At 40.8% G+C, this 14606-nt stretch overlaps 2 protein-coding genes across 2 annotated transcripts in view; one reads left to right on the top strand and one right to left on the bottom strand.

The window, feature by feature from the left end:
• IFT57 (intraflagellar transport 57) overlaps window positions 1–1408 on the bottom strand; it is a 60178-nt gene extending 58770 nt beyond the window's left edge. The window contains exon 1 of the mRNA XM_004272079.4: window positions 1068–1408. Within this exon, the coding sequence (XP_004272127.1) occupies window positions 1068–1273 (206 nt within the window). The 5' untranslated portion in view covers window positions 1274–1408. The remainder of the gene's footprint in view (window positions 1–1067) is intronic.
• Window positions 1409–1828: 420 nt separating this feature from the next.
• Window positions 1829–14606, top strand: part of HHLA2 (HERV-H LTR-associating 2) — a 172376-nt gene continuing 159598 nt past the window's right edge. Inside the window, exon 1 of the mRNA XM_033432212.2 lies at window positions 1829–2352. The gene's annotated coding sequence lies outside the window, so the exon portion shown is untranslated. The remainder of the gene's footprint in view (window positions 2353–14606) is intronic.

Raw genomic sequence — 14606 nt, 5'->3', positions numbered from 1 at the left:
TATCCTATTCATTTAAGTAAAAACTTCCAATCCTACAATTTCTATCATGAATCAAGCAACAATGATTCTTCCTCTAACTTTTCTCCTATTATGGACTGGCTTAGCAATATGGGCAGTTTACATGAAGCCTACATATCTTCTAATGTGAGTTACTGGAAGAGAGCAAGAAATGAGATTCAAACTGTCAAGGGAAATTATTTGAGACTAGCTGTAGCCTTTAAGAGAAAGTACTACAAATTCTTGATCTAAAATAAACACAAAAAATTAAGTAACTACTAATGTGAAGGAAAGCTATAAAACTTATTTATGAGGCTATCACTAAGCTACACTGACTGGAAGAGAAAGTGCTGGCTGTCCACTACCCTCAGTAACTAATGCCAGTGGCTTCAGGATGATGGACTTATTCCCCACCAGAACAGGGCAGGCCTTTGGGTTCTATGAGAGAGAGACAATTCCAATAATTGTCATTTCATTTGTCTTTTTCACTTCTCAGTTTCCGAGAATACTGTTACTGCAAAGGCGGAAGTCTTTTAAACCACAGCAATTAGTGAACAAGTTTACTAACTGCATACAAAGTGCTCAGCAAGGTCCAGGTACCCACAGTTACAAGTTGTAGGGACAGGCTCTCAAAGAGAAAAACAAAAACTAGAGATAGATCTAAATTGATAATGGCATTCATCTTTCGGGATGAGATTATGAGTGAATGCAGTACTATTTTTACACATTTTCTTGTGTTTTCTGAGTTTTCTATGAGGTTGTTTTATTACGTTTATAATCCGAAAAAAAAAAATTGTGTTTTATGGAGCTGCGTGTGTGCTCTAGGCAAGCTGTCTTCCAATCCTATCTGTAGTTCCAAAACTTTACTCTTCCTACAAAAATACGAAGCCTAAGCTCCGTGAGTAGTCCGGCCCTCCGTCGCCAAGTTTGGGGTGAAGTGCCCTTTCCTGCGAAGGAAGACAGAGGCAAGTGTTCGCTAACCCGCGCTTGACGTTCCCCCGAAGGCCGGAGGAAGGCATCTCCCCAGAGCCCAGCCCGTATCCAGGCGCTCGGGGGACGAGGGCACCCACCTGGACGGGGGCTTCAGGTTGTTTTTCCGGAGGAGATCCTCCTCATAGCGGAGCAACTTCAGCTTCTCCACCAGGTCCTCCATCACCACGAACATGTGGTAGGCCGCGCCGGGGCCCCGTTCCACGACCGCCTCCCCTGCCCCTTCGCCACGGGACCGAGAAACCCCATCCTCCAAACCCGACGGCGTGACCACTGCCGCTGCCATCGCGGAACACACAGAAAGAGTCCAGCGTCAGCCCCGGCCCACAGACCTCCGCGGCCTGCGCTGGCTCAGCCAAGACCTCCGCGGCCGGTTACCAGGCGACCGCCGGGCAACCCATCACCAGGGAAACTAGACTCCGCCTCCTTCCCACCTTGTCTCTTCTAAATTCCCTCCAACCAGGGAGGGCTCCATGGATGACGTCACGTGTGGCCCCGCCCCTTCCCCGCCTCTAGGGAGACGGTGGCTGTGAGACAGCCCCGCCCCGTGGGGGCGTGGCGTTCTCCTACTCACGTTAGGCCACGCTTCCTCCCGCTGAAATTTAAACACAGAGGAGGGTCTGCGGGCGTTTCCGCTGTGCTCTCTTGGTGGTCCTTAGCAGTCTTTAGGGGGCTTGGGCCGTTGGTTGCCAAGGGCCCCTGAGTCGGAGTGTGAGTCAGCTGGTAGCAGTTAAAAAGAGTAAAGGAAGACGTGCTGCAGTATTGAAGGCTACGCTAACCTGCTGGTATCTTTTTTACTTTTCTTTTCAAAACTGAAAGTTTTTCACAGTTGTAAAGATAGTCGATATCATAGGTTTCCCCTTACCTCAGGAGCTTTCCAACGAGAGTTTTCATTAATCTTTCTCTCATTCGGGAATGCTGTGTTTAACAATATATTGTAAGATTTGAAGTATTATAATTCTCCGCTGTTACTCCAGGGCTGGGAAAAGTTGTTGGTTGGGAGGGGGTGGGGAAGAAGAAAGGCTGAGGATAAGCAGAAAGGAGGCATGAGGAACGATTTGTTCTACCTCAGAAATAAGAACTCTAAGCTCACATCCTGCTGCTTAATCTGTTGCAAGCCCATTACACGTAGTGTAAAGTTTGGGGGTTCCTTGTTCAAAATCAACAAAATAAAGGAGATAATCTTGAAAGGAATTTCCCTGCGCTATAACTCTTAAGTGTGGCTAAAGACAGAGTGTTAACTACTGTACTGCGCAGCTGTTGACCTGGAAAATACAAGAAAGGGCATAATTGACCACAGCTTTACAGTTGTCAAAAAGAGTTTGTGTATCAAGCAGATTTCCTACCAGCTACATAAAAAATGAGGTAAGTGGTGGATGCTGGAGGTTTCCTGGGAGAAGAAAATGTATGGCAAGAGGTTGAATGTATGTTTGTATTTATGTGATTTTTGATCTCTGATCTCCTGTATCTGCTACTAGAGAACATAGAAGAGGCCCATTTTTTGACAGAACTGAAGTTTAAAATTTATTTGTAGTATCTTTTTGTTAGAAAAATGGGCAGAAGAACACTTCTCATTTTAATATCAGTCTAGACCTAACTTGCTTTTGATACCAATAAAGGATCAAAGTGAAAAACCAGAAAGGCAAATACCTTTTTCTATTTACCAAAGAAAAGGAATATGTAAAATGACTGATTTATGTAGAAAATAACCCAAAGGGGAAGACCACTGAAAATTTTTTTAGATAAATGACATCATTTGCCTACTACAGGTCATTAACAGCTGCTTTTAATAAAAACGAGTGGAAAATTTGGATTTGATTCTGCACCACTGCCGAACTGTTGTTTTTCTTTGCCTCCGTAGAACAGTGTTTCTCCCCCATACATACCAACAACAACCACCATACCTGTGGGTAAAGGGTACTGTGGTATGTCTATATAACTTTCAGAGAACAAGATAGATGCATAGCTTTTTAGGACTGAAAAAAAAAAAAGTATAAGCTCAGTTATATGCTTTGAGGTCCTTGATTAATCCACAAGTAACCTGTGGCTTTTTAGATGACTCTCAGAACAGTGTCAGACTTTACAGGTAAATTGATTATAACCAAGGAGATGTTCACTTGAAATCAGGCTGCCTACATAAGATATTCTGACATTTTCAGAAAGTTATATATAACACTCAGAATGAAATAGTCAAACATTGTTTTTTGGCTGATGAGAAATCCTCCAACAACATATGTATTTTGATTGGGGGGAGAAAAAACCTTTCCCAGAATCTACCCATTTCCTTCCCAGGTACAATACTGATGCAGCCTGGCTTGAAACCAGTATGAATAATTATTTTCCCCTTAAACTGTGTGAAGAAGAAAAGATGAAATTAAAATATAAACTGTCCCCCAGTAACTGGCACAGAAGAAAATGAAAGAAACAAAGGAAAAACCAACTGTTCAACACTGCATATTTTCTCACAGAAAGAAAAGATGGGAAAGAACACTGAAATGTCATTTTATTTTTATAAGACCTAGGGATTATTTTTGCTGAAGTTTTGTTTACCCATAACAGTTTAACACTTCAAGAGGTCTTTTGCCTGATGGAGGTAGTTTCCTTCACATGTGTGAGAGTACACGCTCAAATCCTCTTCCAGCTTCCTCAGCCACCCAGGAGTTTTGGGGTACAGTTGTGTTAGTATTTTGGCAGGACTTGCTCACTGGTTGACTAAGGAGTTAAATAAGAGCTTGAAGAGAATGGAATGTTGAGGCATGTGTATGCTTTCAAGAATCTTAAAGATTTATCCCTGGCTCTATGTGTTGACCACAATTGATAGCTGGGCTTCTAACTCTTTTATCTCTTGCAAACTATCTGTGAAATGATAGGAGGTAGTTTTTAGGGCCCTTAAGATATTTCTGTGAATGGATTAATCTCTGAAAACTAAAGAGCATCCCAATCAAAAGTGATTTAAGCTAAATAGATTTTCCTGGGAGATGCTGAGCAAGGCTAGGGGTGAAAAGGAGGCAGGTTCAAAGATGGAGGAAGGCTTTCCAGCTGCATCTCCTAATATAAGAAGTCCTTCAGGAAGACTGGGCAGACTTAAAGAACAAAGCTGCTTTGTGTTATAAATGGTCTAGTACCACCCATTTGGGATGTTAAAAACTTAGAAAACCACTAACTGAATAAAATTTCCTTAACCTGATAGAAAGTATTGGCCACAAATCTAGAAAGAAAAAAATGTTTAAATGTGAAGCATTAGAGGCAAAGCCTTTTAAAGTCAAGAACAAAGTGAAGACATCCACTCTTCAAAACTGTGCTAGAGATCAGAGCCAGTACAATGAGACAAAAAATTAGTAAGTATTGCAGAAGAAAAAACTGTTGCAGGTAATATGATTAAGTAAAAAATCCAAGAGAATGTACAGACAAGCTATTAAGACAGTTCAGCAAGTTAGCCATATATAAGATCCAAACTAAAGAAAAAATATGTAAAAACCAAAAACCTCAAAAACAAACCATATATAGCACCCAGGAATAAGTCTATCATTATGATTACAGAGAAATTGTTAAAGTCATGGAAAATCCAAGTAGGGATACAATATTCATCAATGAGAAAAGTCAGTTATCTTTACCTAATCCATAAACAATTTCAAGTATAGTTCCAAGAGGGCCTACACTGAAATTCATGTAAGAGTAAATTTAAAGAAGCAAGAGAAAGGAATCATATCAGGTAGTAAGTTCCCTAATAAAAGTATAACTTAAAATAATAGCATCACAGGAATAAATAGAGAATAGCCTGGAAACAGCTGAGAGTTTACATGGAAACTCAGTATATGACAAAGTTGGTGTTACCAACTAGTGGAGAAAGATGAACTGTTCAATAAATGCTGTTGATGCTATGGGTTATCCATATGGAAACAAAATTACATCTCTGAATTCCAGCACATAAATTCCATATGGATTGAAGACATAAATGTGAAATACTTGTAGGATGGTTAGAAGGAAGCAAAATAGAGTATCTTTAATCTCAATGTAAGGAAGGATTTCTTGAAGGAAATAAAGAACAAATTGTAAAGAAAAGAGAAACTCATCAAAATTTAAGAAATTAAATACAAATGAGGACTCCATAAACCATGAAGAAAGGAGATACTTGTGACCTATTTAATGTAATGGATTAGTTTCCAGGATACACAAAGATGATAGATCACTGTAAGGCCTCTGTGCCGTGTTGGAGGGTTTTAGATGCATTCTTCTAGGTCAGGATTTCTTGGCCTTAGCACTATTGACATTTTAGGCTAGATAATTCTTTGTTGTTGGGGGCTATGCTGTGCACTGTAGGATTTTAACAGCATCCCTGGCCTCTACCCACTAGATGCCAGTAGCACCCACCCGTACTTGTAACAGCCAAAAATGTCTCTAGACTTTGCCAGCTGGCCCCTGGGTGACAATATGCCCTCTGGTTGAGAACCACTGCTCTAGAGACATGGGTTGAAGTAGCTAATGCCTATGTAAAAACCAGGAATGTAAAGGTAAATGAGTGACTGAGCGATGCGTGTATGTGTTATGGGGAGGGACTGTGGTGACCTAGAAAACTCATGAACCATCTCAAGGAGGGGACATTTTTGTCATGCAGGAATTCAGCTCAATTTTGTGATGTTTTATGATTTTGCAAGGATCTGAGCTTGGATTTACATGTCACTGTGAGATCCTAATGACTTTGAGGGTGACCTTTCTAACCCAGAAAATACTATTTCAGGGGCTACTTTAGTTGTTAAATGTATTTAATTTATTAATGCATTGAAGTTCAAAATGAGAAACCTTATTCTTTTATTTTGATATTCAAATCTTATTCAATTTGTAAATATAGTAAATTTGTTACAGTGGAGTTTAATGAGGGGATTTACAAAAATTCCTATAGAGGTTTTAAACTGTTCATAAGCTTATTATATTGTTTTAATATTATCTGACAAACTATTCTAGATACTATAAAATCTTCTGACTCTAAAAGTAAAAAGTGAGAGAGGAGGGAAATAAGTTCTATGAAATATTCCATTACTGGTTGTAAGGGTAGATTTTAATGTAAAACCAAAAGTCTAAATCAGTTACTCAACTGTGTATTATAAATGGGAATCACAAGTCAGTCTGTTTCTCTAACAGGCAAAACTTTCAAACATTAGATACTTAAGTATCTATAGGCACACATTATTCTTTAACATAATTATACTACTGTAGGTTTGACTTTCATCATTAGTTACCCACTTAAGAACTAATCATCATCCCAACCTTAACCTGTGAAATTTCACATCCAATGTTCAAGAGATTCCTGGGCCAGAGGTCCAGGAGGTTATTGCCCAAAACACCAGTAGGACACACTCAGTCCTAGCTTGCTGTAATAAACTCCCTAACTTAGAAAGGGAAGTGAGTGGTTTTGTAACCCATTCTCCTGGATTTACTTAGTCTTTTAGTTCTTCTCTACTAAATGGAAGTCTTCTGACGCCTCCAAGATTATAGTTAACTGTTTCAGCTAACTTTGGCTCTCAAGGTAGATAAATGCCATCAAGTTGCATTGTGTTATATGTATATCAAGGCTTTTCTTTGCTCCATGGTCTCATTTTCTTGGAGGAGAAACAAAGTGCATGGGTGAACTGAGTTCCATTTAATGCCTCTGTGTAGGTGATGGCGATGGTTATTGAAGGATTTCCAGTAGAGGCACCTGTGTCGTGGGAGGGGAAGTGGAAGGTGATTAAATTTGCATCTTAGAGTGTTCTGACAATATTGTAGAGAAGGGACTATGGAAAGATGAACATTGATTCAGAAGGCAATTCAAATAGTCAGGTGAGAGATGCTCCTGAACTGGGATGAGAAACAATTAGAATGGTGAGAAAATGATAGATATTCGGAAGGAGATTCAACAGAACATAGTAATGGGCACCATGATATGTTCTCTGGGACATGAATGGCACCATAAGGTGCCCCACTGTGGGGCAAAATGGCTGGTCTTTATACCCTTGTCTTCCTGGGTCATTGGCTGTGGGCTGTCCCAGACACCTCTGGGTGAGGTGGCCTCTATTATCAAGGGTAATTTTCTGGAAAAGGATGCAGCTGTGAACACTGAGTCCCCAATATTCATAGCAACTGGGGAATACATATATCAGCCTGGTGAAAAGGGATCTGGGCAGGCACTGGCAACTTTTACTACAACAGTTGACATTAAAATGCAACACTTCTGAATTTCTTATGTGGTTCTGAAGTAGTGAAGACGGTCTTAAGCTTTTGTTTTTAAAGAGTCTGCTAAAGATTGATCAGCTGTAGTATATACTGTCAGATGGCAAAATAGGTAACTCTGCAAATATTGAAACACTCATTCTAGTTTCTTGATAAAGTCCTATTCCATCATATACGTTAGTAACACTTAATTTGACACATATTGGGTACTAACAAGAAAGATTGATCTGATTTTTCAGAGTTTTAAAGGTTAAATAGAAATAGGTTTATTCTTTAAGGTCTAGATTGAGAAGATTCAGTTTATTTATGGGACAGCATTTTTTTCCCTCAAGGAAAAATTAAATTCAAGACGGAGGGTAAATAATAAATGTCCTAAAATCTTTCTTAATGGGGGTCCCTAGAACCTAATAAAAGCAAAATCTGCTAGATGCCACACTTTGCATTGCAATACACAGTACACCAGGCTCTCTGATGGCCTGTTTTTCAAATGGTTATTGGCACCTTGTCTTGAGGTTTTGGAACCCATTGCTCAAACCATTACGTGGTAATCAAACATTAAATCCAAACACCTTATTTTTATTCCTAGTTATTTAGTGGAGATGATTTCCTACACCATACCTACATATTTTGCTTCATGAATAGAACAGGTAATCCATTCTGCCTTTGCATCTAGTGAGATTTTGACGAGAGAATTTTTTTCTTTCTTTCTGGAGGTGTGAAGGAGAAAGCCCAGACTAATAGGTCCAGAGCTCAGTATTTTGCTTTTGACAGCCACAGAGTATTTTCTAAATTTTTTTTCGCAGCAAATATTTGAGTACATACAATGCGTTAGGCACTATGCTTGGGCATGGTGATACAAAGACTTATGAGCCTCCTCTCTGTGCTCAAATAACTCATACTCTAGCACGGCATACATGTGTAAATTGGCAAGTGCAACCTAGGATATAGAAGAGTAGAGTGTATTCTTTTCTCGTACCCCTCCACAAGACAGTTGGTTGTGCCTCCTCTGTACCCCCATGGCCTGTGATACTTTCTCTCTCTGGAGTCCCATTTTTCTCCTATGCTCTGAAGGGTTGCGAAGTTTTAGGGGAAATTGGTAGGAGAATTCATATGATTGAGGTAGATCTCTTGCTTGGAGAGCTAAACTTCAGAATAAAGGTGATGGGTCCTCTCCTTTGTGTCTAGTATGGGGGACAATGCCCTTTAGCCTTTTGCTTAAGGGTGCAGGGGTGTATGAGTTGACTCTCTACCTAGGAACTTTAGCAAGGGGTCTGCCATTTAGAGTCAGGTATTTCCAGAATCTGGAGAAGAACATGCACCTATGTCCCATTCACTAAGAATTCGAATTGGAAAGTGTTTAAGTGCATTCCAAAGAACTCACCCCAATGTAGTCCTGAATCAAGAGCATAATCTAAAAATGCTTTTGACTTTCTAACAACTTATTTTCAGTATGTCTTTGTGCTTGATCTGCACACCCAATATACATTTCGAAAACTTGTAGTTACCGAGTTCAGAGGAATACTCATAAACTCTGTATAAAACTTTTCTTCCTTCTCTGCAGTACCCCAAGGCAGAGTATGGATTTGTCACAGTAACCTTCTGGGAGAGTAGACAGTTGTTATGGTACATAGACTGTGTGATTGTCTAAGCCCTCAGGAGGAAGGAGAGACCTTCCCCACAGCTCCCACATAGAGCAGGAGTTGCTGGTTTCCCAGAGAGCTGTGAAGAAAATGGCTAGCCATCTACCAGCCCATTCTTACCCTATTAATGTGAAAGATTTATACTTGGTCCATTTTCAGACTTCAGACTTTGAACAGACTTCTCCTTGCTTATTCTCATGCCTGTGAAGAAAAACTGTTTTTGTTTTTGTGGCTTTAAAATAAGATTTTCCCTCAGGTAGAACAACCCACCTCTAATTCTCTCAGTCTTCTTGACTATGATATATTCTTCTTCTTCCAGATGAACTCTAAAATGTATTCAGTGTGAAAATATGTACTCTTAGGATATTTTTTGTAATATTAAGTTTATCATCCAGGGATATAGCATATACTCTATTTGAATCTCTTATTGGATTAAAAAGGTCTCTGAAAATCTGTTATATTTTCAATTTTTAAACTGACAGGTAATTTTAAAACAAACTGTTGCTGTTACGTTACTTACTTTTGCTAGTAGGTTAACACTGTTGAGTATGGAAACTCCATATTTTACTTTCTGAAGACAAGGAAAGATTGTTATACTGCAGAAGGTTTGAATCTCCTCAGCTTCTTGGAGGAAGAATAATACTTCTGAAATGGGAAGCCAGAGCTTTTATATGTAAAATTAGAAATGCCCCAGAGGATCTTGCTCTTTCAAAAGGAACATGAAGTCCTTTCACAAAATAAAAAGGAAAAAGGTCTTTATTCTTGCTTGAAATACAATGACAGCTTCCTTCTGTTTTCCCAGCAGACCTAGTCCTCTTTCACACTTTGTCTACATTGTTCCCAGAGTAATCTTTCTAAAATGCAAATATGGACACATCACTGTCCTGCCTGACATCCGTACATGACCCTGCATTTGGGACAATGTCCGCACTTTTTAGCCTGCTATAGAAGCCTCTAGGGGCACATCCTGGCTTTGTGGGGCTTGAAGCTTATGCAATTCGGGGGTGGGGATCCTTCCTAATATAAAATTTTGAATTCAAAATGAGCCTCAGGGTCTTAGAAGGGGTAATACAAGGGGCAATTCTCCTTGAAACATAAATTTTACTAATTTCCTAGGGTATCTGCCTCTACTAAGGGAATTGTTTTATTATCTCAAATGAGTTGCAGTTACCAGGTTAATAAATCATGACTAAGGTAAAGTGTCCAATAAGCTAAAGTTGAAAACTTTTTCCTCTGCCCTTCTAGATTCTTTGTCTGAGGCTCTGTGAATTAGACTGAAAAGACAGATTAACGAGAGAAAAATAAACAGTTTATTAACGTGCAGTGAGCTCACATGCAGGAGAGAAACTCAGTGATGAGTAACTCATACGGGTGGTTAGAACTTGGGCTTATGTAGCATTTTAACAAAGAACAGTAAATGTGTAGAGAAGAGACAAGACAAAGGAAAAGGGTTTTAAGCTTCCAAGGTAAATATATGGGGGAACCAATGGAAGATAAGGGTTGTTTTGGTAAAGCATGTTATGTAGATTCCTCTTAGCGCTGTCTCTGGGCTGGTAAGAGTCTCCAGTGATTTACGAATCTAAGTTTGTTTCAGGCAAATGGGGAGGGCAGAGCACATTTTTTTTCTTTTGGCGTCTGCTATTTCTCAACTGTCTTCAGCTCAAAATAATCCTTATGCTGAAGTGGCATATTTTTGTGTGTCATATTCTGATCCCCTACAGACTTGAGATCTGACTAGAACTCAAGACCCAGTGGCTGCATATGGCCAGGATGGTTCTTCCTAAAATGAGACATATTTTGAGCCTTTTTAGAGTCACCACAATAAGGAAAATATTAAGCCCATAGTTTTCATACTAGGTTTATTTCAAATAGGTTCCAGTTCAACGCTTAAATTACTAAATTAAAGTTAGTTAAATTACTTCCCTCTGATTTGAGATTGCAACTCTCTACACGGTAGTAACTAACTTCCTTCGCTAATCCTTAGCTACATGGTTGAAATATCTATTTTAACAGTCTTCTTGTCTGACTGAGCCACCAATCTTAATGATGTTTTAACAATGGCTGATTGGATCCTATATCTCTTCTGCCTTTGTCTGGCTTTGTAGTCAACACCACCAAAGTTGTGCTCTGATTAACTCTTCCTCACACCAGATGGTGGTTCTGGTTTCTTTTCAGTTGAGACTGAGATGGTGGAATGATGAGAACGGCTACACATACTTTCATTGTTTCCTACCCCATGTGACCATCCTCTCTTCACTCAGTAAATTTGGTTCCTCCCTTTTCTTTCCTCTAGAGCCTCTTTTTAAAGATGGCAGTGATTTCTTATTCTTTAGGTGACTTTTCTCTAAAGCACTTGTGTTAGTTTGAGTCTTCCAAGAATCAGAGGCCAAAATGTGATTAGACATGCAATCTCATTTATTAAGCTATATACCTGGGATGGAAAATGGGAAGGGAGCTGGCAAAGGCTGGGTCAACAGTCAGATCTTGGCGCAAGAGAGACCCAAGTGAAGAATAAAGGGAAGAAACTGTGTATGGAGGTGTTCGCTCCTCACTGCCATGCAGTCCAAGGACCTCAGTCAAAGCTGGCAGCCTTTTGTATCACCCTGTATATGGGCAGGGTGAATATTCCTAGGTTTCTGCCAGAAGCTGAAGAGAACTTCCACGTGTATTGCTTCCTTCTTTGTGCAGGGAATTCAAGATACAGTGATTTGTCTTCTACTTTGGAGCATGTCCCAGCATACCTATGATCACTGGATTCTTAAAACTTCACTGAAGGGACTGGCACCTGAAAATTCGAACTCTCACCCTCTAGAGTGCATGCATTTTACCATGGCCTCCAGCCTACCAACCACCTGTTGTTCCTGCTCCGTCAGTATTATATCATGGATATAATGGATAGGTGTGATGTTCTGTGGCATGTCCTGAAGGTCCAGATCTCTTTGGCCTATGACAAAGGACAGGAGAGTTAACATAGCCCTGAGGGAAAATTTTAAATGAATTTTGTCATCCATCCACGCAAATGCAAACTTCCTGGTTCTCTTTCCTGACTGGGATTGATTAGAATACATTCACTAGACTAATGGCTGGGTATGTGTACCTGATGCCATGTTAATTTGCTCTATCAAGCATACCATGCCTGGTACGATAGCTACAATCTAGGATACATCTTGGTTGACGTTGTGACAGTCTACAGTCATTCTCCAAGAGCTATCTGGCTTTTTGGAGGGGCCAGAGTATCAAATTAAATTGAGATATGATAGAACCCACCATTCCTGCATCCTTCCGATATTTATTTAATGCTGGTACTCATCTTTGCCACACCCCTCCATGTGATATGATAATGCTTTTTTTAAATTATTTTGGGAGGCAGTTTCAGAGGTTTCCATATGACTATCCCCACTATGACAGCTCTCACTCCAGAGGCCAGAGACAATGTGGAGATTACTCCACCCGCCAATTGTATCAACTTGAATCACACGTACAGGCACTCTATTGTCATGGTACATGCTTGCCATGGTGTAACAGAGTCCTTCCTCCTGGACCCCCAGCCCCTTCTTTAGTCAAAGGGTTACAGATGTGAACATCTGGTCTGGGAACTGAGTAAGTGATTGTGACTTTGTTGGTCAGTCACTTTCAGCATCCTGCTCCTCTGTTCTTTATTTGGTTGTAATATTAAGCAACACCCTTGTTAGCTGCCCATATGTTTTGCCTCTAGAGACACCATACTCTGTTAACCATTTTTACAACTCCCTGCAGGTCAAGCAGCCTTGGCTGCCCTCTGGCCTTGCCAGTCATTATGATAATTACAGCCTCCTGGCTCCTGACAGACAAGTGCTGCCATCTCTCCTCTATTACTTAAAGCCCCTTCATCTCCATGGATGGTAACCAGCCTAGCTATGCAACTGCCTCTAGTATCAACATCCCTGGCTTGTAGAGGAAAGCCATCACAGAATTTCATAGTGGTACTGGTGCCCCTCTAACCAGTGCATTCCTGATGGCGTTGGTAAATGGAGTGCTCTTTGTGCCCTCCTACAGAGCTCGATCTTCTGGTGGGTCTTTTGGCCTTACATATCCATACCACATGCCCTCTTTCCTCAGCTACTTAATTCCTCCACTTGCCTTCTGTTAGGGTAACCTCTTTGAGAATTAGCCGGGCTTTTAGGAACTACGCCAGCTGCTAGTTTACCTACTCTCTGGGGTCCTTGCTAGGGTGTTAAATCCTGGGTCTTGATAAAGTGTCTCTAAGTCCATGAATTCTGGCTTATTCAAATGTACATTCTGTCCCCATTGATCAAGCACTGCAAAATCCACTTCCAGCAATAGTTTCCTGGCTCCTACTAGTGTATCCCAGGTCATTCATATAATTCTTTAGGTGTATAGTCTCTTTCCTTCCTTATAAGGCCCAGCCCATCTTCAGCTGGGTTAAGCTGAGATTTAACCCTGTTTATTGTCCTGGCAGCCAAGACATATAGTAGGGGTAGCCCGTGTGTATATCACCTACTGCCTTGTCAGGGTGAAATTTTTGCCATGCTGGGCTTGTTCTTACTGGGGAGGATTATGCTACCTCTGCAGTCCCAGAGGGTCTGGAAGGTTGCAGAATCAACATCCTCAGGACAACCACTCAGATGTCCCTATCCAGTTTCAGGGTTCTGGGTTTTCCCCACCAGGGCCCTGACCTTCACACAACTGACCTGCCTTGGCTGAGAATTAAAATGTTTCTTGAGCTCTGGGACTTTAATAATCAAGTCTTCAGCCTGCTGTTTAGCTGTGTCTACCCTCCTAGCAAGAGACAGGCCTCTTAGTAAGCTACCACCAAGGCTTTCTGGCTCTTCTATTTAGTTTCTGAGTGATGTTTACAGCCCTCATCTCTCATTATCCTTCTGTAAAGTGTCAATGCAACTTAGCAGTAACCAGCCAACCCCTCTATCTTTGTAAGCATTGTTCCCCCCATTTTTTTTTCAAATGCCAGTATCATCCCTACCTGTCGCAGCATTCACCTCCACTGGAACATTTTCCAGAGAGCATTTACCAAGGCCATCACGAATGCACTGGTGAGAGGTCACTAAAATCTAGCAATTTAGCCACTATCTTTTGCCAGAAAGTGTGATCCACCTACCAAGGAGGATGGTGTCCTCTGTCTGCCTGGTGGTGGGTAAGCCAGTACCAAACCCCCATCTTACTGTGTGTTTTTTTGGACCATTTCTGGTACTACTGGTGTTTGTCTGGGTCCTCTGAAATCAGACACCAAGACTGGGTTAAGTGTAAAAGGATTTTATTAGAGAAAATGCCTATATGAGAAAAAATGATGAGGGAGATGGAAAAGGCTGGAAGAGCAGTCAGACCGTGGGCAAGTCTGAATGTGAATGAGGAAGAGATGGAAGGAAGGTTGAGTGGAAGCATGCCATTACAGTCTAAGGAAGGCTCAGCAAGGCCGTCAAGGAAGGCCAGTCAAAATCGCCCATCCAAGGAGGTGCATGTCTCCTACAGAACTCAGTCATTGCCTGCAAGCAGCCCTTGGGTGTGTTGCCTCTGTCCAAACATGTAGTGGTTTTTTAGAGCACAGCTGTTGAAGCCTGTGGTCAATTCTGCTCATTCTCATGACCCCTACAGCTTAATCAGTGTTCTAGTTACCATTTTTGCATCACAACATACACCAAAATTTTGCAGCTCAAGACACCATTCTATTATATTTATAGTGTTAAAGAAAAAACAAAATGGAGGCCATAGTTTGAATATACCCCTAAATCAAACACTCATATCACATAACCAAAA

This window comes from Orcinus orca, chromosome 5 (assembly GCF_937001465.1).
Source record: "Orcinus orca chromosome 5, mOrcOrc1.1, whole genome shotgun sequence".
In the NCBI taxonomy this organism is placed as follows: Eukaryota; Metazoa; Chordata; class Mammalia; order Artiodactyla; family Delphinidae; genus Orcinus; species Orcinus orca.
This window is presented reverse-complemented; position numbering and strand designations above follow the sequence as displayed.